Source organism: Pleurotus ostreatus, assembly GCF_014466165.1.
Source record: "Pleurotus ostreatus strain PC9 chromosome Unknown scaffold_11, whole genome shotgun sequence".
Classification (NCBI taxonomy): domain Eukaryota; kingdom Fungi; phylum Basidiomycota; class Agaricomycetes; order Agaricales; family Pleurotaceae; genus Pleurotus; species Pleurotus ostreatus.
In genome coordinates, this window is record NW_023503166.1 from 1,327,859 (window position 1) to 1,354,779 (window position 26,921).

At 53.6% G+C, this 26,921-nt stretch overlaps 4 protein-coding genes across 4 annotated transcripts; 1 reads left to right on the plus strand and 3 right to left on the minus strand.

Annotated features, from left to right (window-relative positions):
- Positions 1-7,563: 7,563 nt before the first annotated feature.
- PC9H_002742 (uncharacterized protein) lies at positions 7,564-12,583 on the minus strand (the record flags this gene model as incomplete). Its single annotated transcript, XM_036772377.1, has 8 exons — positions 7,564-9,321; positions 9,375-9,554; positions 9,603-9,914; positions 9,963-10,652; positions 10,702-10,949; positions 10,998-11,636; positions 11,687-11,911; positions 11,965-12,583. 8 exons carry the CDS (start codon positions 12,581-12,583, stop codon positions 7,564-7,566), a joined length of 4,671 nt encoding a protein of 1,556 aa, XP_036626023.1.
- A 189-nt stretch (positions 12,584-12,772) lies between these two features.
- On the minus strand, positions 12,773-13,145 carry PC9H_002743 (uncharacterized protein; the record flags this gene model as incomplete). The annotated part of the gene is made up of 3 exons (XM_036772378.1): positions 12,773-12,823; positions 12,883-13,055; positions 13,118-13,145. 3 exons carry the CDS (start codon positions 13,143-13,145, stop codon positions 12,773-12,775), a joined length of 252 nt encoding a protein of 83 aa, XP_036626024.1.
- A 65-nt stretch (positions 13,146-13,210) lies between these two features.
- PC9H_002744 (uncharacterized protein) lies at positions 13,211-14,461 on the plus strand (the record flags this gene model as incomplete). Its single annotated transcript, XM_036772379.1, has 1 exon — positions 13,211-14,461. One exon carries the CDS (start codon positions 13,211-13,213, stop codon positions 14,459-14,461), a length of 1,251 nt encoding a protein of 416 aa, XP_036626025.1.
- A 57-nt stretch (positions 14,462-14,518) lies between these two features.
- Positions 14,519-18,103, minus strand: PC9H_002745 (uncharacterized protein; the record flags this gene model as incomplete). The annotated part of the gene is made up of 3 exons (XM_036772380.1): positions 14,519-16,664; positions 16,722-17,695; positions 17,759-18,103. The coding sequence occupies 3 exons, from the start codon at positions 18,101-18,103 to the stop codon at positions 14,519-14,521; spliced, it is 3,465 nt and encodes a 1,154-aa protein (XP_036626026.1).
- Between the last annotated feature and the right edge of the window lie 8,818 nt (positions 18,104-26,921).

Genomic DNA, 26,921 nt, shown 5'->3' on the forward strand with positions numbered 1-26,921 from the left:
TGTGTCTACCACGCTGCACACTGGTGAGTACTCCTCCAGTGACTGTTGTGACTCTCCATGACCGGCAAGTTGACCGTCAAGTTGACCGTCATGACCGTCAGCCTGACCGTCAGCCTGACCGTCAAGTTGACCGTCATGACCATCAGCCTGACCGTCAAGTAAGCGCCGATGACCGTCAGTCTGACCGTCAAGTAAGCGCCGATGACCGTCAGTCTGACCGTCAAGTAAGCGCCAATGACCGTCATGACCGTCAGCCTGACCGTCAAGTAAGCGCCGATGACCGTCAGCCTGACCGTCAAGTAAGCGCCAATGACCGTCAAGTAAGCGCCGATGACCGTCAGAGGTTCTCACGCATTCTCCATTGTCTGAGGTTCCTCTCCATTAAAATGAATGTATTCAGCAACATATTCTGCGCATATTTCCCTGAACCGACCCCTGAGATCACTTGCTCAGTTGCACCGGAATTCCCGAGCAAATAAGCGCCCGTTGACCGTCAATCTGGGCGCCTAATGACTCCGGAAAACCGGAGCCTATCCACTGCGTCCTGGCGCAGGCAAGAAAGAACCAAATCTGCTCAGAGGGATGAATATAAAGAACAAAGTACAAAATATAAAGCTATAATTGTTAAAGCAAGACATGTTCTTCTAATACAGCCGTCACCGTACTATACAAGACATCGCTCTTATCGTTCACAGTGTTTGTGAATAAGCAGGCACCCATCCATGGCTCTATCTCGCTCACCCAGAAGGAGTATTGGCCATTTTCAGTCCTGAAGACACCAATATCCAGCCTAGCAAAAAGCCGAAGGTCGGACCAAAGGTTCCTTTCCCCCGCACCAACCTTCTTCCAATCTTCTTCCTGCCTCGTGATAAACTTGTAGAGGATATTGGTGGCGAAGCTACGAAGTCGCTCAAAGCCATGGGAACCCAACCAGAATGGGACATTGCTATCCAACATGTCGAACACCTCCTGATTGGATATCATGGACGCCGTTCGTTGATTGTCCCCATCGCCAGCACTGAGAAAATAATGCGTGAACAAAAGATAGCAACTCAGAGGTGTCTCACTCACCGTAGCTTTTCCAACGGGATGATGCTTACAGGCTCCATGGACACCATTTGGGACCCACCCGCACGCGTACCAACCGTGTAGATCAACTCGCCTCCAGCAAAAAAGCACCTCACCTCACCCTTCTGCTGCATCTCCTGGATGAGCGGTTGAATGAAGTAGTGAGGTCTTGGAATGGTCGCGTTCGCTGTTTGCCACATCTTTTTCGTCTTCTTCATGTCGTCCTTCACCTTTTTCAAGACTTGCCTTGCCGTGTTGTTATCATCCACCTTCCAGACATGGCTTGAGCTTGCCCCCATAGTTCGCTTGATCACAATGGAATTGAGATCGACGTTCATCTGGCGCAGTTCCTCCATGTCATTGAAGCCCAATACTGCCGGGAATTTGCCAAGGGCGTCCATGAGGCCAACAGAGCAGTGAGCGACAGACCAAAGAATATTCCTTTTGTCTGATAACCACCATAGCTGGAATGGGTCGGGAAAAAAGACAACGGATTGGCTCAAATGTCTCAACCCATTCAAGTAAGGAGCCAAGTCCTTTGCCGGCATGGCGTTCGGGCTGTAGGTGGGATCTCTGAATGAACGTGAGCCACGGAACCACCGCAGGAAAGAGATCGACTCACAGAGGATCGAGAATGAAGTCCATTCCCCCGCAAATCAGGTCGAAGGACTGGAGTTGAATCCAACCCGGAGTCTTGGATCCTTTGAGCACGAGACGCATCCACTGTCCCATGTCCATGAACGTAATGTCCCAGGCATCCTTTCTAACCCACATCTCGATGGCCAAGGCTGACTGGAGCAGACTTGTCAGGTCTGGGTGAGAGGACGAGCGGAAGGAGGCTTACAAATTCATCCACCACATAGGGCACATTCGCCAAAGCATTTCCAAGCTCCTTCGCACGCAGCTTGTCCACTGAAAAATGATCTGGCCACGCCTTCAAAAGGATTTCTGCCAGTTCCTCGTCCACATGCTCTAGCCTTTTGAAGCCTAAGAGATCCCCTTCGTATTCAAAAAATCGAGAGACTGGGTTTCGAAAGTTTGGCAACCAAAGGACCTTTCTCCTGAAGCCCCTGATTTTATGCCCGTCCTTTGCCTTGGGAAAGGGAACGACCTGTTGGACCTTGGGCAGGCTGGATGCCGGTCTGACAGCCCAAGCGGTCGTTTCATGCTCTAGCACAAGCGAAGGTTGAGCGTGCCCGTGCCAGGGGGTTGGCGTGGCTGAGGGTTCCCGAGCAAGGCCAAAGTCGCGTGGATTGCGGGGCGTCAACCAACGTGTTTCATGGATGGGCGTCTCTGCGTTAGAGGGTCGTGGCAGCTGGGATGGCCTAGGGGTAAAGAGGTGTAGGGGATCTTGGGGAGGTAGTGAGATGCGCGGTGGGGAAGTCGGTAGGTGAGAGGGGCCTGCTGCGGGTGGCTGCTGTGGGGAGGAAGAACGGCTGGTGTTGAGATTCAGCCGAGCTGCCACCTTCTGCTCGTAGATATCGGGCGGGCATTCTGCCTTGAAATTGTCCAGATGAGCCTTTTGATTGCTCAGTTTCCCCTATCTATATTATCCGACGGAATAGGCAGCTTATTCCGCTGACCTCCTCCGTTTGGGACACAACAACTTCACACACCTCCGTTAGGGTCTACTGATGGGTAATCAGCTTGTTGTGTCCGGCTTTTCTTGTCCCGTTGTCCCTCCACGCCCCCTTCTTCGTCGAGAATGTCGCTGAGCGTAGCGAAGCAGGGTTATAGGACATATTTTGAAATCGTAGGATAATCCTACCCGCTAAATCCCTCCTACCCCAACTGTTGTTACCCTAAGTCTACTGTAGTTTACCCTAACTTTACTGTAGTTTACCCTAACTTATTCTAATGATGCAGGCCTGCTGAATGGCCCTCTGTGATTCTTTGAACACCCCAGAGGCTGTCTGGCTTTCCAGGAAGCCTGCCGTGTGAGAACGAACGGTCAGAAAATTAATTCAGGCGGCGTGGAAGGAGCTGACGCACCTACAGCCATGCACAGGCAGCCAGGCAGCCCGCAGCGACAGTCGCGAGCTTGCTGGTGCATGTACGGGGCGCGTAGCCGCCCACACGGTCGTAGGTGACACAGCGTGGCCATCCAGGCAGCCCATGCTTGCTTGGGAGTGATAGAGCAGTCCCAGTACAAGCGCGGGCTTCCTAGAAGGCCACACTCACGAGAGGGAGTCAGAACGACGGCCATACACATAGACAAACATGAGGGACTTACCTCCATCAGTGTGGGCTGCTAGGAAGCCCACGCTGTCGGAGTCAAGGTCTATTAGTCAAAAGAAAGTAAGTTAGTAACTGATCACACTCACCGTGGGCTTCTAGGAATGCCACGCACACAGTGGGCCAACAGAGGACTCACGTACATCAGCGCGGGCTGCCAGGAAGCCCACGGCGACCGTGATGAGCTTGCTGGTACATGTATGGGGCGTAGCCGCCCCCGCGTGTCATAGGTGACACAGCACGGCCATCCAGGCAGCCCACGCTTGTTTGGGAGTAATGAACTAGTTACAGTACAAGCATGGGCTGCCTGGATGGCCACGCTCATGAAGGGGAGTCAGAACAACGCCAGGGGACTCACCTCCATCAGTGCGGGCGGCCAGGAAGCCCGCGCTATCAGAGTCAACACCTATTAGTCAAGAACAGGTAAGTGAGTACGTACATATGGTGCTACACTCACCATGGCCTTCCAGGAATGCCACGCGCGCAGTGGGCCCACAGAGAATACGTGTACATCAGCACGGGCTGCCAGGAAGCCCGTGCTGTCGGAGTCTACACCTGTTAGTCAAGCATGAGTAAGTCAGTACGTATTCTGTTGGTCCTACACTCACTGTGGCCTTCCAGGAAGCCCATGCATGCAAGCGCCACATATATTCAGTCCACCTACAGCATGGGCCGCGTGGAAGCCCACGACGAGCATACGTACGTCCCCCATTGTATAAAGTTTGTATACCCTACTTACCATACATTCTCATTCACAACGCGGGCTGCCTGGCCGGCCACGACGTGTGTCGACAAGCCGTAGGACTTACAGCCCTCCATTCAGTGGGCTTCCTGGCCGCCCATACGGTGGCTTAGCATTGAGACTCTCACTCGAAGACATCACCTCACGCTGGCCTCATCGTCGACTGAGTTATTCCACTTGATCTACGGCTCAAAAATTCCTCTTTTCTATGTTTTGTAGTGATACATTTCTGTTCTTCATCTCACTGGGCCTCCGCGCCGCCCGTACTATGTATTGTAGTTAATATACTGTTGTTTATATGCATGATGAACGTACCTAAGTCATTCATCTGTGGGTGGGGGTGCTTGGCGCAGTCTACGTCGCATTTCCCTTCGTCCTACGCTCACGAATTGAATATTAGATCGCGTCTGGTGACTTGGTTAGGAAAACTCACGTCGTTCGATCCGGATCAAATTCCTCCACGTCGTGTACAGAGCGTACGCGATGCCGACGACGATCTGGGCGATATTGATAGCGTGCAAGATGTTCATGGTGGTGCTAAGCAGGTTCTGACGTACGTAAATGAGGCCTGCGCTTCACCACGGGCCGCCTGGAAGCCCACGCGGTGAGTACGTACTCCTCCCATCATACCGTACTCACTCGACTTCACTCACAGGGCGGGCTGCCTGGATGCCCATACGGCGCTCAAGTTCCCCTGGCAGTCTAGCGAATGTTCAGCAAATTGGATGTTCGTAGCTATGTAAAATACAACATGGGTAGTACATGCGTTGCAATACAAGATGTGAAGAAAGTAAGTACGTGATACAGCAGCAGCGAGATGAGTACAGCAGGGGGGGGCATAACGACATGCGGGGCGGGGGGGGTCTACCATGGAAAAGTATCTGAAGGAGGTCCAAGTTAGCAGATGGCGCTGGAGGGGATGAAGTACTTACCGTCGACGCTAAAAATCCTGCGTTCGTCGGTGACATCCTCCAGCAGCATCACCTTGACGAGCATGCGCAAGGCCCCGTTCTCCAGCCCGCAATGGACGCGCTAGTCAAGTTAGTGGCAGGCGAACGTTAAAGGGACGAGCTACTTACCTTGACAGAGCCACCCACGTCGGTGGTCCACTTGTACTGCGCTCGTTCGTTTCGCGCGTAGACGGCCAGTTGCTGGCCGTGGACGACAACCTCGACGTCCTCGTGCTCGATGCCCGGGAGCTCAAGTTGGAAGGCGAGGGCCTTGCTGACATCCTTCGCCCAGATAGAGCTATATTGGTGTCAGATGAGCGGCGAACGCGTAATCGCGTACTTACGAAGGAGGGAGTACGACGGGCATACGCCCGAGTGGAATGGGCGAAGGACGGGGGGTCGGCGATGCTGGTACGTCGCAGTATGAAAGGGCGGGTGATGATGGTTGGACATGGATTGCCAATGGCGAATCGACGAGGAGGGGCGACGGCGATTGAATGCGGGTGGGCGCGGGAGTTGGCGAGTGTGGTACGCCAGACGGCCCTGGCGTTGGCGAATGGCGGGATGGTGGCGATAGGACGGGGGTGGGCCATTTCGCGGGAGTTGGCGAGCGTGGTACGCCAGACGGCCCTGGCGTTGGCGAATGGCGGGATGGTGGCGATAGGACGGGGGTGGGCCATTTCGCGGGAGTTGGCGAGCGTGGTACGCCAGAGGGCCCCGGCGTTGGCGAATGGCGGGATGGTGGCGAGATGGCACGCAGGAGTAGGTCCTCCACGGCGCGGGAGGAAGCCTGCGATGACTTGAGCTGGTCGACCTCCTCCGTTTGGTGTCGAGTCGTCGCCGCAAGAGGGAGACGCGTAGCCTTCTCTGCCTTCTTGGGCTGGCGTGCACGATTGGGAAGGGCGCCCCGCCTTCTCATTTCGTCGCGGAAATATGATGCGAATCTCTGTAAATCAGTTAGTACACCCCATAAGATAGAACAGGCCACGCACCTTGTTCTGCCTGTCCGTCATGTCCCACTGGGACAGCCACTCCTCCCGAAAGTCCACCCAGAACCTCTTGCGCCCAAATTCATCGTCGATCGTGTCTTGGAAGGCGTCGGCCCTCGAGGTCATGAAGGCTAGCTGGGCTGGCGTGGCCCACGGTTCGTCTAATCGTTGTCGAGGTGGCATCGTTGTGGTGGAAGGGAGTAGAGATGGCGGAACGGAAGAGAGAGTGGCCAGTGCGCAGGCGCCAAAGCCCACAACCCTGAGTCACGTCACATTATGTGACCTGGCCCCTGCGCCCCAGTCACGGTCTCCCTTCGCCACGGGCAGCTTGGAAGCCCACAATGTGAGTACACATGCAATGTATATAACATATAACGCGGGCTGCTTGGACGGCCACGTTCACGATGAGAGGTCCTGCTGGTGAAAACAGGTCAGCGCAACGGTCCAGGACTCTCCACGACGCGCCAGGAAGGCCGTGCATGCGATACGACTCACCTCCATCGGCGCGGGCTGCCAGGATGCCCACGAGAACCTGTATCAGTAAGTCAGTACGTACTCATGCGGCCTCACTCACAGTCGCCTTCCAGGAAGCCCGTGGACGCAGAGGAGTACAAAAATACTCCCCCAACATCCACACGGGCAGCCAGGACGCCCGCGCTCACGCTGGAGAGTCCTGTGAATGAATACAGGTAAGTCCACACGTCAATCTAGTTGTCGTGCACTCACCGTGGCCGGCGAGGAAGCCCATGCGTGCAGACGAATATGATACACGACCCCCACGCCAGCATGGGCTGCCAGGAGGGCCGTGTTGTCAATGGCAGCGCGTATCTGTCAAAGTACGTAAGTCAGTACATGTTCTATACGTACCACGCTCACGGTGGGCTGCTAGGCCGCCCACGCGCAGAGGCCAGACGATACGGGCGGCCTGCGTACATGTCGACACCAACGGCGGGCTTCTTGGACGCCCACACGTGTACGCAGGCACTACGGGCGACACTGCGCTCACCACGGGCGGCCTGGAATGCCGAGACATATTCTGTGAACGTATAACGGTCGGTAAGTTCACGTTAACGCAACTAAGACTTACCATCACCAGCCAGGATGACCAGGCGTGCAGACGAAGTCGATACGGCGGACTTAGGATGCTGGGATGCCCACGCGGGTAGGGGGAGTACTGGGGCGGTCGACTGCGCGAGCATGGGCGGCCAAGAGGCCCGTGTTAATGGGACCTGTCAAGGTACGTACGTCAGTACGTGTTCAATATGTACCACACTCATGGTGGGCTGCTGGGACGCCCACACATGCACGTAGACGATACGCGGGATTCCTCGTCAACGCGGGCGGCCAGGAACCCCGCGCCATACTTTGCGAACGTATGGCAGTCACCCACGCCAGCTGCGTTGACAATGGCAGCATGTACGCATGTCAGTACATACTTACATACGACACTCACGGCGGGACACCCACACGAGTATGTAGACGAAATCCTAGATATGTGAAAACAGTAAAAAGTAAAGTAAAAAAATGTACGCGAGAGTATGTATATAAAAGTACGAATGTATACGATATGCGAAACGACCTACTTGCGACCACGAGCGCGACCACCGCCTCCACGGCCACGAGGAGGACGAGGAGGGGGGAGATTGACCTTGGGGACATGTTCCCGGGGTTGGGCCGTCGCCGACTGTGACATATGGACTCGTTTCGCCGCAAGGGGGTCCTCATCTGACGACGACTGTTGGTCTGAGCCAGACAAGTCTGACAAGTCGGCTATCAGCGACGTGAAGTCTTCGCCGTCATCTGGGACTGCTGTGGGACGTCTATGCGCTCGAGGCCCGCGGGTTTCGCTCTGTTTGTCGACCGAAGAAACACGCGACGGTTCCCCCTCTTGCTTGATCCTTGCAATCGCCCCGATGTCGAGGTCGTCCTCAGAGTCAGTCCCCGGGAGTCGACGCCTCTCTGCATCTCTTCGCGCCATCTTTGCCTGCCTCTTCTCAGTTCGTGGCGATTTCTCTGGCGACGAGTGTGGTTTATGCTTAGATCCAGCCCGTGGTGGCGTCGTCGGGTCTGCCTGCGTCCAAGGGGGACGAAAGCCAGGAGAGTCGACATGTCTGGCCTTCGAACGTTTCGACTTGCTTGAACGCTTGCGGCTCTTGGGTTCCTCCCAGTCGTCTATGTCCATTGGCGCGTCCTCCGTACCCGTGGGCGGCGAGGAAGGCCGTCGAAGCGCGTCCTCAATCTCCACGAACTCCCTTTGCGATGGCGACACCAGTGGCGTCCTCTGTGTTGCGGGCTGCGTCGCAATCCATCCCGCCGGCGATCTTCCCTGCATTCCAGCAGTGGGCCCTGCGTTCCCTGGCCCCATCAGCAACACGGCCTGCTGGGAAGGTGGCGCTGCGCCTGCGTCATCCGTTGTTGTCTGCCCAGCAGGTGGATCTATGTCCATCGCCCCTGTCGCCACTGCGGGCTGCCCAGAAGGCCGCGCAACGCTCCCAGACGATTGGGCTGTCAACGAATGCGAGCTGGGCTGGTTTGGAATGCCCCCTCCAACCACGGGCGGCCAGGAAGGCCCTGCTGCGTGGCTGGGCGCGTTGGGAGTGCTCCCTCCAACTGCGGGCAGCCGGGAAGGTCCAGCTGCGTGGCTGGGTTCGTTGAGGGTGCTCGCCCCAACAGTGGGCGGCCGCGAAGGTCCAGCGGCGTCGTTGGGTTCGTTTTGCACACTCCCCTCTGCAGTGGGCGGCTCAGATGGTCCAGCGTCGTCGTCGTCGTGGACCTCTGCTGCGCTTTTCACCCTCCCTTTGGCCTTGGGTTTGGGTCGTGGCTTTGCAGCCGTCTGGCGCTTCGCCGCTGGCTTTGGCTTTGGCTTTGCCTTGCCCTTCACTCGCTGCTCAGCTCCTTCGTCCGCACCCCCCGTCGCTGTCTGCTCCGCCGCCTGTTCCTCCTCCTCCACGGTGGGCGTCTTGGAAGCCCATGAGATCGAGGGAGTCTGCGACCTCGATATCGACTCCAACCCCGCGTTCTTCGCCGCGCCTCTCGCAGTGCGGGTCTTAGGCAACGCCTTCTTCTTCTTCTTCTTGTCGTCGTCGTCCTCCTCTTGGTCGCTGTCGGAGACCGCATTCTTCTTCGATATGCCGTAGAAGACTTCCTCAAGCTTCTCGTTCTTCTCTTTCGAGAAGAGAGTGGCCAACATCTCGCCCTTCTCCCGCGCCATGGTGGACATGAGGACGTCCGTAGTGCCTAGGGCGACGAGGTGGTAGACGTGGACGGCGTTTTCTTGCGTGAGACGAGCAGCTCGTCCGATGATCTGCTCGGTGCCCACCTGCGACCATATCATGTCCTACATAGCTTAGTTACTTGATATATCAATGGACAATGAATAGAACGACTTACGAGCATAATGACGGTGTCTGCGCACGTCAAGTTCAGCCCAACGGCGCCGATAGACGAGAAGAGGAGCACTCGATGCTCAGCGGCGTCAGAGTGCACGAAGTCGTCGATGACTCGCTCTCGATCTTGCTTGTTCATGAGGCCGTTGAGCACGAGCACGCCGATTCCTTTCATTCGAAACACCTGTCCTCATTGTGAGTCTGCATGACGTTGGGATTCGCGTAGACTTACTGTCTCGATTGTCATCGCCATCATGGAGAATTCATGATATATCAGTACCTTGCGCTTTCGAGGTGGCCGTTGTCCGAGGAAAGCTGGCGGCGGCGGTGGAGGGAATACGACTTGCCCGTCGGCTAACGTAGGGTGTTCGATTTCGTCGTGGCTGAGGAGGTGGAGCACGAGACGTGCGACGAGGTCGAGCTTCGTGCTGGATATGTCGTCGTAGTGTCCGATCTTAGAGTTGCCGTGCTTGTCGAAGACAGGCCAGTCTTCGTTCGCGCCCTTGAAGAACGTGATGCCGCAACGGTAGGGCAGGAAGAAATTCTAGGGTACTGTCATCAGCATGGGCGGCCAAGACGGCCAGGTACGTACCTCGCGACTCAGATTCGCGGGGACGCCACTCTCCGACGACTCCATCTCGTCGACGATGAGCCCCAGATTCTCCATCTCGCGGTCGCTGAGCTTGAAGGTAAGTACGTGCTCCGTGATGGGAGGCATCTTCGTGTTGAGGGGCTTGCCCTCCAAGTCCACTGAGGTGAGCGTGCGACGGATCAAGTGGGGCGCCAGCTTCGCCTGGACGACCTTCGCCGCGCTATACTGTGCAAATCGTACCGCGATCCCAGCCTCTTCTTCTTCGATCTCGTCGCCGCGCAGGGCCCTGACCTGTCTGCTCTTCACGGCGTCTTTCTCCTCTTGCGACATCTCCCTCTTCGCCGCTCTAATGTCTCGGTTGAATTGACGCTCGAGTTGCTGGCCCTTCGACAGCACGAATTCGTCGTGGTTGCACATCCGGGCCATGTTGATGATGTCCTGGATCTTCGTGAAGAGCGGCGTGGCCGTTATTACGTGCGTCACGCGGGCGCACTCGTGCAATTGGCAAACCCCCGTAAGCCCTCGACCTGCGCCGCGAAACAGGTGCGCCTCGTCAATCCACGCGGTGCACCACTGGATGCCGAAGACGAGTTTGTCGATGTTGTCTGAGACAAGCGGACGTGGGCCGTCGACGTAACCTCCCCTCGCCTTCTTCACGATGTAGACCTCGCCAGCCATCATCTGGAAGGTCTACGTACGCCGTGAGTCACCGCACTACCTCTTCTATGAAATTGCTTACCGAATGTGCGCAGATGACGATGCGATTGATCATTTTCTGCTGCGATTGGAGCCACGCGTCGTCGGGATTCGTGAAGAACGTCTGTAGATCCCCCAAGGCGTTGGGGAGCTGGAAGATGTCGACGGAGCCCCTGGAGAAGAAGCGGTACAGCTCGTCCTTCCATTGCGCGACGAGGGACAGCGGGACGACGATGAGGTGGGGTTCGTTGGGCACGTACTCCGTCACGCCCATGAACCATGGCATGTTCCCTGTCGAAGTCAAGTCAATATTCTGGCCGTCGATTGCTGCGAACTCACGTATTATAGGTGGTCGATTCACCCTATCTCTCACCGCCTCGACTTGCTCGATAAGCTCGACTTGCTGGAGAAACGCGATCGTGGCCATGACTTGCGCGGTCTTGCCAACGCCCACACCGTCAGCAAGGAGGACGCCAGACATTGGCGCGCTCGTAACCCTGTCTCCGAAGAACATATTCGCGACGATGGCCGCCACGCCCACGAGCTGATGCCACAGCAAGCTTATGGGCTTGAATCCAGGTCCTCCCCTTGCGAACATGTCCAGCGTGATCTGGTTCAACGTGTTCGACGGTCCACGTCGAGTGACGGCGGGATTCGATGGGGTAAGTCCCAGGTGCCAGGCGGTGGCGCCGTCGTCGCGCACGAAACCGTTCCAGTTGCCTGGCCGCCCTTGCGCGAAGCTGAGGAGCACGCAGAGCTGGTCCACCGTCTTCTTCGACATCACCTCGACCCCCAAGTCCCCCTCGTCGGCGAAAGACGCATAGGCGTGACGCTCAGCCTCCGTCGGGCAATTCTCGAGGTCGCCCGCCAGCTCGAGGTGTGTTGCTATAGCTTGCATCGTACGAGCGACCTCCATCGCGTCGGCCATCTCCGCTGGCATGATATGGATCTTACGGGCCTTTTTGCGAGCCGCCTCCACTGCGCGCTAGTAAGTACTTTGCGCTGCGTGCGACATGATGTAGACTCACTCTTCTCGTTAGCCTTTGGCTTCTTCGAACGAACGGGCGTATCGAGTTCCCCACGAGGGAGCTCAGCGGCAATGCGGACCGCCTCCTTGAGCTTCACGATATTCTCCTCGGCCTCCAACTGGAGGTTTGGATACCATCCAGCGAGCCGTTCGACGTTCTTGCTAGCTTGTAGCGCCGCACGGATGGACGCCAAGGTCGTTCCCTGAGGACCAGGCTCCTCGACAGCTTGGATAAATAGTAAGTCAGTAACGTCGCAATGGTCGATATGAATGACAAACCTTTCACCGCATCGCGCATCAACTTGACCTTCTCGTCAGCCAGGGTTCCCGCACGTAGGTAGGCCTTCCCCATGCGGGACACATTGTGGATCAACATGGTCTTGAAGTTGGCTGCGATCGCCGCATCCATGAGGACGTCGCCGCTCATGACGACTTCGCCAAACATCTCCACCGCGACGGGGGTAAGGCAGGCGTTGACAAGCAAGTTCGCCGAGGGGAAGTCGTCCACCTCCTGCGAGGCCAAGACGGACTGAGGGTGATAACCGCACTCGCGCATTGCTGATTCGACGAGGGCGTTAACCCTTGGCGCGAGTCGCTCGCGGAACCAGTCGCCGTAGACCTTGCGTTCGGATGTACAATCGGCGTGGTTAATGACGAAGTTTACCTTCTCGTCGTTCGGCTTCTTCATCACAATCTCGATGAAGGACTTGATAAGCTGGACCTGGTGGAACGAAAGGTCGGGCGGCTTGAATTTGTCCGTCATCAGCGTCGAAAGGCCGAGACGCTTGAGGACAGTCTTGTCTTCAAGCATGCACGTCGGTTCCCCGCCCTTGACGTGGCGCTGGAACTTCGTCGTGAGGATCGCTAAAAAGGTTGCGGAGTATCGTGAGCTGGGCATGTTATCGTCGTCAGGATTTGTTCGTCACTCACCATTTCTTATAGGGCTGTCGTACCCGGGCCTCCAGGCCGCCCATGGTTGCGGAGATCTGACTACTTTGGCGAAACCAACCCGTGGAATCGATATCTCGGCAGTTCCCACGAACTGACGGGCGTCTGACAGGGCGTCTACGTCCTTTGTCTTCCGCGTTCACTCAGCGAAGTCGGATGAGCCACCAGCGTCCACACGATACAATCGCACCTGAGATCAACAGCCTCCGGTGAGTAATGACCCCGTTCGCAAAGATGTAAATGACTCACCATCAAATCGATGAAGATCGCCTTGCGTCTTCGCCTCTGGCCTGCCTCGCAGCCCACACGAGCAGGGGGACGGCTTGTGACGCATTCGCGCGATGCGCTGGACACTTGGCAAGTTTCGAGCGCCGCCAATAGCCCCCGGTGAGTCGTGACTCCACTCGCGAAGTTGTAATTGACTGATCATGAAATCGATGAAGATCAGCATGTGTCTCGTCGTATGGCCTGCCTGGCGGCCCACCTGAGGAAGAGGACGACTCGAGACGCATGTGCATGATGGGCTGGGCACTTGGCAAGCCTTGAGCTCGGTCTTTCCCATCGCTCACCCTGACTTATGACATCAATTGCACGCATCGCCTTCCTGGCCGGCCACGCTACGCACGACGACGATCTCCCCCCCCTTTCCACTCAACGGCCTTCCTGGCCGGCCACGCTACGCGCGCAAACGATCTCCCCGCCTCTCTCCTCAACGGCCTTCCTGGCCGGCCACGCTACGCACGCAAACGATCTCCCCGCCTCTCTCCTCAACGGCCTTCCTGGCCGGCCACGCTACGCGCGCAAACGATCTCCCCGCCTCTCTCCTCAACGGCCTTCCTGGCAGGCCAGCCTACGCACGACGACAGCCTCCCTGCCTCTACGCCACGGCCTTCCTGGCCGGCCACGCTACGCGCGCAAACGATCTCCCCGCCTTTCCACTCAACGACCTTCCTGGCCGGCCACGCTACGCGCGCAAACGATCCCCCCCGCCTCTCTCCTCAACGGCCTTCCTGGCAGGCCAGCCTACGCACGACGACGATCTCCCCCCCCTTTCCACTCAACGGCCTTCTTGGCAGGCCAGCCTACGCACGACGACAGCCTCCCTGCCTCTACGCCACGGCCTTCCTGGCCGGCCACGCTACGCACGCAAACGATCTCCCCGCCTTTCCACTCAACGACCTTCCTGGCAGGCCACGCTACGCGCGCAAACGATCCCCCCCGCCTCTCTCCTCAACGGCCTTCCTGGCAGGCCAGCCTACGCACGACGACAGCCTCCCTGCCTCTACGCCACGGCCTTCCTGGCTGGCCACGCTACGCGCGCAAGCGATCTCCCCGCCTTTCCACTCAACGACCTTCCCGGCAGGCCAGCCTACGCACGACGACGACCCCCCTGCGTTGCCACTCAACGACCTTCCTGGAAGGCCACCTTACGCACGACGATCTCCCCGCCTTTCTCCTCAACGGCCTTCCTGGCAGGCCACGCTATACACGCAGGCTACGCACGAAGACCTTCCTGGCCTCCCATTCTGCGATACCAATGGCCGGGGGTGCGCGCCCTTCACTCAACGGGCTGCTTGGCCGCCCAACCTGCCCTCTCACTTCCCTCACGCGCCTCAGGCGTGGTCGACGCCCGCGATCCACGGCCTTCCACTCAGTAGGCATCCTGCCCGTCTGCATGTTCATTGAAATATGGCAGCTTCGCGAGCCGCGCCCATCACCTTCCTGGACGCCCATCTTGCGCTCGACTTGCTGCGCCAACTCTCGACTCGACCTCGCCTCTACGGGGGCCTCCCAGACGCCCACTCCTACTTACGAGCAACGAAGGTAAGTTCTCATTCGCTAGCAAACACTACGTATTGACCACCAGTCTACTTTGCAAAGGGTACTAGATTCTAGTACGCTTTCTCTTTGGCTTATCTCGGCCATGGGCGCCCTCTTCGTCCTCCGTACTTCCTTCATCCTCGTCCGATTCTTCAACGCTCGCCTTTCGTTTCAAGACTTTGGATTTAGCGGCGCGTTTGCGTGCCACAGGGTGAGCTTTTCCTTTACCGCGACCATTCTTTTTAACGGAATTCACTGCCTTTTTCGCAGCGAGTTTCTTGGCCTCTTCGGCGAAGGGGTCATCTTCGCTGTCTGTATCGAAATCTGGAAGAGGTCCAAGACGATGGGCCTTGGCGGCAGGGTTCGCAATTTCCGCTGCGAGTTTCTTGGCCTCTTCGGCGAAGGGGTCATCTTCGCTGTCTGTGTCGAAATCTGGAATGTTGTCCATAGACAGAACGTAGCGTCCAGTCGGCGCTTGGGGGCCAGTCGCCGCTGGTTTGCTAGCGGGTGCGCCTACATCCTCCTCGTCTGTGCTTTCCGCAAAGGCTGCAAGTGCTTCAAGAGTGAAGGGCTTGTCCTTCGGCCAAGGCCGCCTTCCTCCTCTCTGCGCCTGCGCCTTTCCTTTGCCCTTGTCAAGACTCTGGCGCTGAGGGCGTTGCCTCTGTGCGTTGGCGATGGTAGGACCCAACCTCGAAGGTCCCTCTCCCCTGTCACTCCTCATGCTCGCTCCACGAAGTCCCCTCCCAACGCTTGGGCGGCTTGGATGCCCGTCCACGAAACCGCTCTCGTGGCTGCTCTCGTGCCGTGGTTCCTCTTCTACACGCGGGCGGCCAGGCGTGCCATCTGGTGCTCCATGACGATCTCCAAAGTCTTCGAAGTCCGGGCTTGGTTGTCGCCCAGCGTCATTCCCTGGTGTCGCGTCGCTTTCTACACGCGGGCGGCCAGGCGTGCCAGGCGCACTGGTCGGAGCCCTAGGTGGATTCACCGCAGCCTGATTGCGGGGGATCACTGGGACGGCTGTGTTCCAGACCAGCGCGTCTTCCAGCCATGGTGTCCACAGTATCTGAGGTCCAGATAGGCCATCTCTCGCGAAGGGATCGTCGGGATCGCTGCCAGGCTCAGGGTATTGAGCCCAGGGCGCACCCATGCGATTCGAACGCCATGGTCGGTCGTTGGTCGCGTTGGGTATCCAGGTGAGCTTTTTGAACTCCTTCCAAATGACTTTGCGGACTTCCATCGCGTTGGTTTCGTTGAGCGACGCTAATAAGGCCTTCCAGTCTTGGTAGTAGATCATAAACGGCCAGCCTTGAGCGCTCGGCGGAAGATCGTGGCCCTTCGGAGGGAAGATGGCATTGAACGCGTCCTGCCATTGTTGCTTCGTCGCCGCCTTTACCTGGACCCTCGTGAAGACGACAGCAAGATTAGTCGTCTTCATCTTCTCGATTCCTGCCACCCGTCTTTCCGTTTGGCTCAGCCTACAATAACTCGAGAGTCCCCAGTCTTTTGGGTTGCCGATCTTCTGAAGGACGCAGCTGGGGAACTGTTGCCAAAGCTCCAGTGCCTTCTGCTCCACGGTTTTACGGGGTGCGGCCTCAAGGACATGCGTCGCAGCGTCAACGTCGGGGCCCGTTTCCTGGGTAATCATCTCCTCGACGGCCTCGAGGCCGAAAAAGTTGGGCGGGACGTCAATCGTCGACGGACCAGTACGAGCGCGGCTCATTCCTTTGTTCATGCGGAACCGTGTACGGGGTAGATCTCGTCGCCTGGTGATCCCTGTCGCGCCAAACATACGACGGAGTTCTGGTAGGGTCTTGTTGAAGACCCATTCATAATGTTCCAGTGGAAGTCGGTCGCCAACGGCCAGTCGCACCGTGTTCGATTCAGGGGGGAAGTAGATTCGGCGCATGAACAAGACACCATACGGGGAGAAGGTAGCAGTGGTATTGGTCGAGACGTGCGCAACTGCATTGTCATCATAGCCTAGCTGGACTAAGTCGTCGTGAGTGTAATCTGCATACTTGGGCAGTGCAATATCATGGCACGCCCGGCCGCCCGTTTGATTGTCAGGCCTGCTGTGAACTCCATTGATCATCCATACAGTGGCCGCGTAAGTACTGAGCATCGCCGCTGAAACGCATTGGTCTGGCGCCTGGTCGTTCATCGCTGAGAGTAGCCTCGCGAAGGCATCCATTCGCACTACCCTCCAGTTCCTAAGCCAACGTAAGCACGGGCGGCCTGGAAGCCCAGAGTGAAATATTGAAACTGACCAAAAATTATCTCGGTGGATGCTGAGAACCGATTCTCGGATAGTGTTCATGTCGAATTCAACTAAGAAGTTAGTTGCGTGCTGGAGAGGCAGCCTAACTTCGAGTCGAGCGGCGACGTTCTTCATGCGGGCTTGTTCGTATGCCGAACTGAGTTCTGTACAGTATTTCGGCGGAAATCCTTCCATGGCCATGGTCCCAGTGATGTTCTGCGAGTGCTGGGAACCAAACTTGTGGTAAGTTAAGCTCTTGTCCGTGGTGTACGCTTGCATGTATGTGGCCTCCATTTCGCCTATCGGAGACCTGAAGGAGACGCGGAACCCTGCCACCTCAAGCAAGTGCGCATTGACGTCGTATTCGAATCTACGCGATCTCGCGATTACTCCTGCCTGATCGAGCGTGAGCTGTAGCACATATGCAATAAGCGATTGAGCTGCATCCTTTCGCCAAACGATAGCACGGTTCCCATCTTGAAGCTCGATGCCAACGTCCACCCACCACTGCCCTTGTCGAGTGTCGAAGTCTTCGAACATCCTTGCCATAGCCGAATCAGCTTCATAATGTGACATATCATGGACGGTAGAGCCTTTGATTCCTTGGATATGCGTGCAGAACAAACAATAGCGGAAGCGAGGATGTTCTTGTAGTCGGCGGTGGAGTTCACGTTTGAACGAAGGGAGTAGATTGCTGCTGATTATATATGCGCTCGTTTGATAACCACGGCCAGTGTTGTTCGCGCGAAAGCGTTCTGCACGTGCAGTGGTTGGCCAGTCTTTAGCAAGGTGCGGTGCTATAGTTGTGATGGTTGGTCGGACTATGGTGTCATATAACTCGTCAGATTCCGCCATGGACAATTTAACGGGACTCTCTCGCTCATCGGACATGAGTTGGGGGAAGAATAGACGAAGTTGATGACGGTCATTGAACTTTGCAAGTAGTATATTGGGCACTTTCGATGGATCCAGACTTCGGAGGCCCTAAATAATTACCGAAGTCAGTGAATGGGCTGCCCAGAAGCCCACTGTGAGACTGCAACATACCTGAGGAGTATGAAACTGGACTTGCACATGCATTTTGGCGTAAATGGTTGAAATGTGCGGCGGCGGCAAGCAATAAACGTAAAGATCACGTCTAATGGGAATTCGGTGCGTAAAGCCTATGAAAGAGTCGTAATCGCGAGTCAAAGTGGGAATAGCAGCATTCGGGCGGAGGCGGTGGTTAAGTATGAGATTCAGTCGAATATGGGCTTCTTCATCTTGCAAGTCGATGCCGGAAAGCGCAAAGTTGACTAGATCACGGTCTTGGTCTTCATACCATTCATCATTGCACATGTCGGTGTACTTCTGAATGAAATCGGCAAGAGATAGATCACGAAGTGGAGCCATGCTAGTTGGGGGAAAAGGGAAGAATAAATATCTTTCGGTATGAGAGCCTCCTTATATATAGCAAAGAAACTTATGTGTTATGTAAGGAGCGAAATAAATGGTGCCATTTTTCAAAAATTAAATTGAAGACCTAAGACGATGTTTGGCATGCCGGGCAGGTTATGCGGTGGGATGGAACATGAATGAACGACTAGTAAGACGGTGTTTGGCATGCCGGACAGGTTATGCGGTGGACTAGGACATCAATTAACAACTAGTGAGACGGTGTTTGGCATGCCGGGCAGGTCATGCGGTGGAATGGAACATTAATCGGCAACTTGTGACATGGGCTTCCTGGAAGCCCTTGCTTACAGTAGCATATGATAATACTCATATATTAAAGATATACGGTAGTATATACATCTATTATGATTACAACGAATCGTAACGGTGCTACAAAGATGGCGGGATATTCCATACATTGAGAATTGCTATCGTGAAGATGAAAATGGTAGTCGGAAATTGAAGATACAGAGCGCGTATGGTGTAGCGGAAACAGAGCGAGGATTAGATGCGAACATGTACAAGGAATACTAAAGCCGAACGAGATATAAGAAATATATACAGATCCGCAATAAACATATAGTCGCTTATACAGTCGCATGATACATACGTACAGTTACTGATATGGTATACGGTATACATTGATTGGAGCTGCATCGCGAAAATATATATGTATTTGGGTTATATGGTAAACATATTATAGTCAACATATACATGTACTATCGTGTTATCTTATGCTTAGCCAGTGCTCAAGTTTACAATGAATATCTATTTAACCGTAAGATTTATCTTCATGTACCGTATAAATTCAAAGATTGTTAATTGCGCACTCGGTGTAAGCAAGATGCGGCTTAGTTGGAATCCGACCCGTTCGAGCTATACATGGCTATAACTCAGTACTGATTAATATGAGTACTTATAGCTGGAACTCAAACCCGAAACCCAAGCTACAAGCTTCATGCATATCTGTAACCCGATCCGCAAGCTGTACATATATTAACTACCCGAACTGCAAGTTGCTGTTGCACATGCACACACATATCGTTGTATATATTATCCGAGTGTTTGTATGATTGACTTAGTGTTGCTGGAGGTAAATTTAAGATAGAGTAAAATTTAGGGTTATGGGATTGTTTTTCATATTTCCTAGGGAATTTTTAGGGATGGAATTTTTTCCCTAGGGTAGGGTAAGTGATGGTAGGGAAATGGTGATAGGGAGGACGATAGGGATACAGAGATAGGGAAATGATACGGAGCTGGTGGCAGGGAATATGGTAGGGAAGTAGCAGGGTTCATATGAGAGAGATGGTAGGGAATTGGTGGTAGGGAAAATAGCAGGGATGCATAACACACAGATGCTAGGGGAAAATGTAGAGGAATGGTGGTAGAAAAAACATTAGGGACACAATAGGGTACATGAGAGAACACTGCTAGAAGACTAGTGACAGGGAAAACAGTAGCAAAGGCACTAGCATGAAGCTTAGGAGCAAGGAATGGGGAAACCATTAGGGATGGAGTGAGAAATGGTGCTGAAAATGCCAAAGATGAAAATAGGGATTGATAAGATGTATAGAACAGTTGTGTGGCCGTCTTGGACGACCTGGTGTGTGGTGGGATGCATTGGTGGTGTGGGGAATGTTGTAACAGATTCCATCGATGTATATTATTACAAGACGGAGTCAATGGGTCAGTGCGTGGGAAGACGAAGTGGGTCAGTGCGTGGGATGTGGAATGGGACAGTGCGTGGGAAGGCGGAATGCACATCGGAGCGCTGACAGTTTCGTGGGAAAACGGAAGCAATTTCGGGGCGGTCATAATTTCGTGGGAAAGCGGGTAGACATCAGTCAATAGCGGGTGAGCACTATACGCGCTGCGTGGCCGTCCTGGACGGCCACAAGTGGATCATGAGTAAGTATGGACCAACAAAAACTCAGCATATATGCTGTAGAGTATGTTTCTGACCGTCCAGGACGGCTATACGCAGTGCATGTCAACAGTCAACTCCACAGCAAGCAAGTCAAGTAAGTGGATACACGCAATCACGATTATTTGGCGTGTCGGCGAAGCGACACCGTCAAATCGTCGTGTTTGTCGTGTATTCACTTACTTGACTTGCTGTGGAGTTGACTGCTGAGAATTACTAGAAAATACCTTGTGATCACAGCGGCGACAGGTAAAGTAATAAATAAGTAAAGAGTTGAGAAGAAAGCATCATTTATGGGTTAGTTGAAAGTAGAGATGAGAATGTGACAACTTGAACTTGCCGTCCCGGACGGACAAATGTGGGCACGTTCTTTGTGTGTGCATTATCGTTAATAACCAGCATAATATTCCATCATGTGTGAGTGTGTGTGTGTGCGTGTGTGTACACACAAATACAAAGCTCAAATGAATACAGGGCAAACAAAACGGTGGTCGAAAACTACAAATGTATGTCACGCGTCACGATTACAAATTTATGTCACACGTCATTATGTACAAATTTGGGTCGTCGCAATTGTCATTTTTGTCACGCGTCACATTTACCAATTTGGGTCGTCACAAGTAATATTTTTGTCACGCGTCACATTTACCAATTTGGGTCGTCACAATTATTATTTTATTGTCACTCGTCACGATTACTAATCAGTCACGCGTCACGGGCGCTTAGACTATGGAAAAACCGTAGTCGTCTGGTCTTGGGCGCCTAAAGCGCTGACAAATCCCGCCCTTCCTATTTGGGCGAACGGCGCCTCTCTCACTACACCCGTCACCACACATCTTCGCCCTCACCTCATTACCAACAACCACACCATACAACACAACGACTATCACTCTTAACAATGCCATCCCTCTACATTATCTCGACAACTCTCGCTTCGCGTCGTTGCCGAGGACGACGACAACAACTCCAAACAGCAGTAATGACGGCGTTGATCGCCAATCAGGCGACGATCGAGGCAGACGGGAGACACGACTACGAGTCGTTGACTCACTTCGTCATCGTGTAAGTCAATTTCTTTGTCGTTCGCTCTGCGCTAACTTGTTTTAGCGGGGCCCCGCATAACAGCGTCTCAGAGTCACAATCACACGTGACTGTGAGGGGCTACATCGACGACGCCCCCGCCATAACCATTCACGTCAAATTTTCGCGGCGATGGAACGTAAAAGAAGTCAGGACGTTTCGGGGGGGACTGGCTGTGACCGCGTCCGACTTGGATTTTGTTTGGTAAGTAATGTCACATATACCCTTCTATTCATCACTAACGCCTTTTCGCAGTGATATATAGTAGCATTATGTAGCTTCCGATTTTTTGTCGACAGAATTGCTTGTAAAATTCGCGATCGATGTAGCTTCTGACGTCGACCATTACGTAGATGTTGTTTTGGCCCAGGTAAGGTACTAACAAAGATAATTAAAAATCATGCTGACAATGTTATATGTAGGCCACCCATCGCCCTCGACTGCTCGCCAGCCCCGACGCAGATCTCATTCATATAAACGAGCTCTATCACTGTAAGTTCTTCACTTGCTCTACATAATTGACCGTCCAGGACTGACATATTGTTTCATCCTCATTTCGTGCTGCGTTACGCGACGAATAAAAGCACAGGCGTGTCCAACGACACAAATACACGGTGAGTACGTCCACGCCTACTCATTTCGTGCGTGCTGTGTTACGGCGACGAATAATACAAGCAGCGTGTTCAACGACACAAATACACGGTGAGCACGTCCACGTCTATCTTGACCGTCCAGGACTGACAATTTGTGTCATGTTCATTTTGTGCATGCTGTTTTACGCGACGAATAATACAAGCAGCGTGTCCAACGACACAAATACACGGTGAGTACGTCCACGCCTACTCATTTCGTGCGTGCTGTGTTACGGCGACGAATAATACAAGCAGCGTGTTCAACGACACAAATACACGGTGAGCACGTCCACGTCTATCTTGACCGTCCAGGACTGACAATTTGTGTCATGTTCATTTTGTGCATGCTGTTTTACGCGACGAATAATACAAGCAGCGTGTTCAACGACACAAATACACGGTGAGCACGTCCACGTCTATCTTGACCGTCCAGGACTGACAATTTGTGTCATGTTCATTTTGTGCATGCTGTTTTACGCGACGAATAATACAAGCAGCGTGTCCAACGACACAAATACACGGTGAGTACGTCCACGTCTATCTTGACCGTCCAGGACTGACACATTGTGCTGAGACCTCAGAGATAATGAAAATACTTATTGAGTACTGCGTTTTCGTACACAAAAGTAAAACTAATGACGGGAGGGGAGGGGAGACGACTACGATATCACCACTACTAGCGCCTTTTCTTTGCTTTGAACGGGTTTGTTGGCTTCTTTGTCAGCGCGGGGAGATCTTTGAGCTCGACGTCAGTGCTGTGAGCAGAGAATCTGGTAGGTTGTCGATGTGGCGGCTGTTCAGCGTGTGAATGCAAGACTGCTGTAGAACAAAGTGCACTGAGCCGTCCGTATTGTCATGAGATTAGAGTAACACAAACCTTTGTTCCTAGTGAGGCTTTGGAGAAACGACGGAGGCCTTGGCTGTTCAAACTCATCTGAGTCTTCGTTCGACAGTTCTGAGGGAATTGGCGGTGAAGCGTTAATCCCTCGACCAATTGAGTCTACAGTCTCTTGTGATGAGTGTGGCGCTGCCTCTACCCCAGAATTGAGGTGATCATTGGCCCCAGACCTGAGGGCTTGCAGATTTGCAAGTCGCCCAGCACGAGATCCTTCCGCCTTTCTGCCCAGCTTCGTCTTTCCAAGAGTACTTCCAGGCGTAGGTGAGGTAGGCCTCGGCGAGAACCTGACACGCTTGCTATCTTTGTCCCGCTTTTTCTGAGGCGTGTCGGGATATGGGTCACGGTTTCGCCGATGCGAAGAGATTGTAGGCTTCTTGGAGGTTGATTCGTCACCCACATCCATATCTGGCTTATCAATCAGATCACCTTCGGTAGGGATGAAGCTGGTCATACCATCGTCGGAGTCCAAGTCCACAAATAACGGGATATTGGAAGGTTCTGCGCTCTGATGCCTTGAGACACTGGGAAAGCTACGTATATCCTCGTCCTCGTCCAAGTCGATGGTTATCTCATTATTCGACAGGTCATCCCCAACCAATATCTCCGGTTGATTCTCGTTCTCGCTCCCCGCTGTCGAATTCCCCTTGTTGACGTCCACATGCTGAAGGTCAGGAATAAGTCCCTCAACATCGACTGTTGCTAATATTCAGATATGCGTATGAATTAGACCATGAAAGTTTCCGATAGATGACTCACGATTTGACGGGATCCCGGGAATAGAGGACTCGTCTGAAGATACATGATTATCTGCGGGTGGTAAGAATGGATAATCGGACAGAACGTACCGGGTTGACTGTCTTCTGAGCTGTAAGAGACTAGGGATGTCAAGGGTTTCTCTGTGGTAGGCGTTGGATCATTGACACCGTTGGTACCCAATGATAATACTCACTTGTGGACGCAGACTTGCTAACGTGAGTACCAGCGACGTCTTGGCCAATAACCGTGCCCAAGATTTGCTTGCCGTCTGACAAGGTCTGCTTGGATTGAACGGAGACATCACGGTTGTCATTCTCTCCATCAGAATCTTCGACAGTCTCCGCACTTATCGGTTTTTCTAATCAGTATATTGAGTGTCACGTCGCGCTGAAATTAATCGGCTTTGCTTACTTTTCCTGAACGTCTTAGTATGTTTTCTGGGTTTGGCGGATGATATTGATGTATCCATTGGCGTATCGGAATCAACATCGGTCGTCCTAAGTCGTTGAGCACCGTCTATTAGATTCAGGGCTTGTCAGCTGTAAATTGATCAGCCTGCACTCAACGTACTCTTGCTACTCTCTCCGGGGAAACTCTGCTTGCCCTTTTTGCCTTTGACGTCGCTGGGACGAGGGATATCGTCCTCTGAAAGTGAGGTCGTGAGGTAAACTTTCCAGACAATTACACATTACACGATACCTAATTCAGATGCGTACGGAAGTGTAGCATCGTCCGTGTTTTCTAGAGCTATGGGAGCCTTCAAAAAGAATGTCGCAGAATTTAGTGTATACTCACCGGTGGAGGTGACAGGCGCAGACAAAGTAACGGGCTTTTCCTTCTTGGACTTAGACTTACGCCTTGACGTCTTTCCTGTTCCCGAACGATTTTCATCAACTTGTTTCTCCTCAACATCAATCGTGATAGCATCGTCCATGTGTTCTAAAGCTGTGGAGGCATTGAGAAGCAATGTCGCCGTCCTCGACGGATACTCACCAGTGGAGGTGACAGGCGCAGACAAAGTAACGGGTTTTTCCGTCTTTGGTTTGGACTTACGCCTTGACGGCGTCTTTCCTGTACCCGAAATATCTTCACCATCGATCTCCATTTCCTCGCCAGCATCGAGCGCAAGTGATTTTTGGGTCAAAATACCTTGGATGTAATTGGTTCCTTCCCAGTTCTCCTGACAGGGATCTGGGCCGCCAGGGAGGAAGGACTCAGAGAGGTCCCGTTTTCCGAGAGCGTGACTTGCGAGGATGATATCTGCAGTACCACGTATGAGTAGCATGAAGCACAAGACGTCCTTCTTTTGCGGTTGTCGATAGCATCGATTCTCGATTTGGTGTTGTTCGAGAGCACTCCACGGTTGGTCCTAGTACAACAATTAAAAGGCATCTAAAATTGAGGTAGATCCATACCACAAAGACCACAATGTTAGCAATGGCGAGATTCAACCCGGTTGATCCAACCGATGAAATGATGAGGACACGGAACTCGTCGCTGGCATGGAACTTTTTCACAATCTTGCTACGAGCCCTCGTGTTCATTCCCCCATCTATCCATAGCGGTTGTATTCCATGTAACGTGAGAATCTACATGTCGATGGGCCATGAGAATCAATTGGATCTAAAGCAAGGGAAACGTACATTTCTGAGTAGCGGTCCAAGGGAAGGGTATTCTTGATAAATTAGAATCTTGTTCTGTCGAGAAGGCGTTGCTTCGTCCGGCATGGGCGGCAACACGAGGACTCCATCTAACACATAAGGCATTCCAGCCTCGTCACTGGCAAGGAAGTGAACGCAAAGATCGACGGCAGACTGTATCTTCGTCGACTTCATCGGTTGCCATTCTTCGAGGGAATTAAAGTGCGGGATGGGGTCAAAAAACGGAAGAGACTTCCCGTTGGCATCTTCTTCTTCTTTCCCGATTCGCGGGTAGGCAATGCATAGTCGGTGGGGAACATAGAAGCCTCGATTCATGACCAGGAGCTGAGCGTCACTGCCAGAGAAGCTGGTCATGCAGTATAAGTGCCAACGCAGACTCACATATCAATAGGCTATGACACGTACTCTGCCCTTGTCGTATTGGCATTCTTCTCAAAGATCACCTTCTCTCGGGGGGTGGGTTCGATCTCAAGGGTAATACGGCGCTTTTGAGGTAGGTTCACAAGCGGCTTTCCGTCTTGGCCGATTGTTCCTGGAGAGCGACAAAGGATCCTCCCTTTGAATCTATTCTTGATGCGAGTTGAAATTTGAACCCTCGCCTCCTGGAGACCGTCCTGGTCCGCAGGTCTGTTTTTCGTGGCAGATAGTCGTCTGATCGTCTTCATATCATCACGTTCTTGCTGGTACGCTTCATCAGTTGCGAACCATGGGACGTTGATGAGCCGCCCCATTGCAGACAAGTCCTAGTTTGGAGAGAAGTCAGCCTCCAATGTCTGGCGCAGCCCAATAGCACGTACCCTCGTCGATGTTTGCAGAGGAGTGCCAGTCATTGCGAGCCTCAATGAGGAACAGCTGAGAATTGTGGTGGCGGCACATTGTTTGACCCCTGGGTTCCGATATGTGTGAGCTTCGTCAATTGTGACGACGAGGTATTTCAGATCAAAAAGCGTCTTGTCGACAGAGTTCCCTAATGGCTTCCGTTTCGCATCAACCCACGGCTTTAAAAGTGTTGTCGTCGGTGGTTGATAAGTATAGATAAGCGCGAAGTCTGCTTGTAGGGCCTGACAAGATCGCCGGTCAGAATCACTCGCATTTGGTGAAAAATGGTACTAACGGAGTGAGAGGTAACAATGAGTCTTCGATTCATCGGTTGTAGGCTCTTGAAGAAACCCCCCTTCTCCGACCAAAATGCTTTCCTAGATTGAGCCTGATAGACGAACAGGTCGACAGACCCCTTCTTGAAGCAAGTTTTCAGTTCCCCCACCCATTGATCAAGGAGAGTGGGCGGCACGATAAAGAGGTAAGGGAGATTAGGGAGCGCTTTATCCAGGCGGTGGCTACCGAGATACGGAGTTTCCTCTAATATTTGTGGATCTGAGTCATAGCAGTGCCGAGTGGGATGGATTGGAACTTACGAAGAATCTTGGGGAAATCGACGCCTCGTTCGTGTCTGAACGAAATATCTACAAAGAAGCCTATCAGTGCGGCGCTCTGGAATGTCTTTCCTAACCCCATTTCATCAGCGATCAGCACTCCAGGACATTGGTCTGATGAAGATGACGACAGCGCGCTCCTGAGAAGGGCATGTACACCCATAGTTTGATGTGGCCGTAAAGAGAAGGGCTCATTGTCTTCTTCAGCGAGCTTAGCACCATCCCACAAATTCCCTCCCATCCTGTCCCGGGTTTTGTTGAAAGGAGAAGGCAGGTTGTCGTGAAAGCCAAGCCGATCGTTCAGGACCTTGTCGTCTAAAGTCATCTCGAACTCCACTCCAACTGAGTCCTGGCCTTCTGACCGCCAAAACCCGCCTTCGCTCACATCGGGT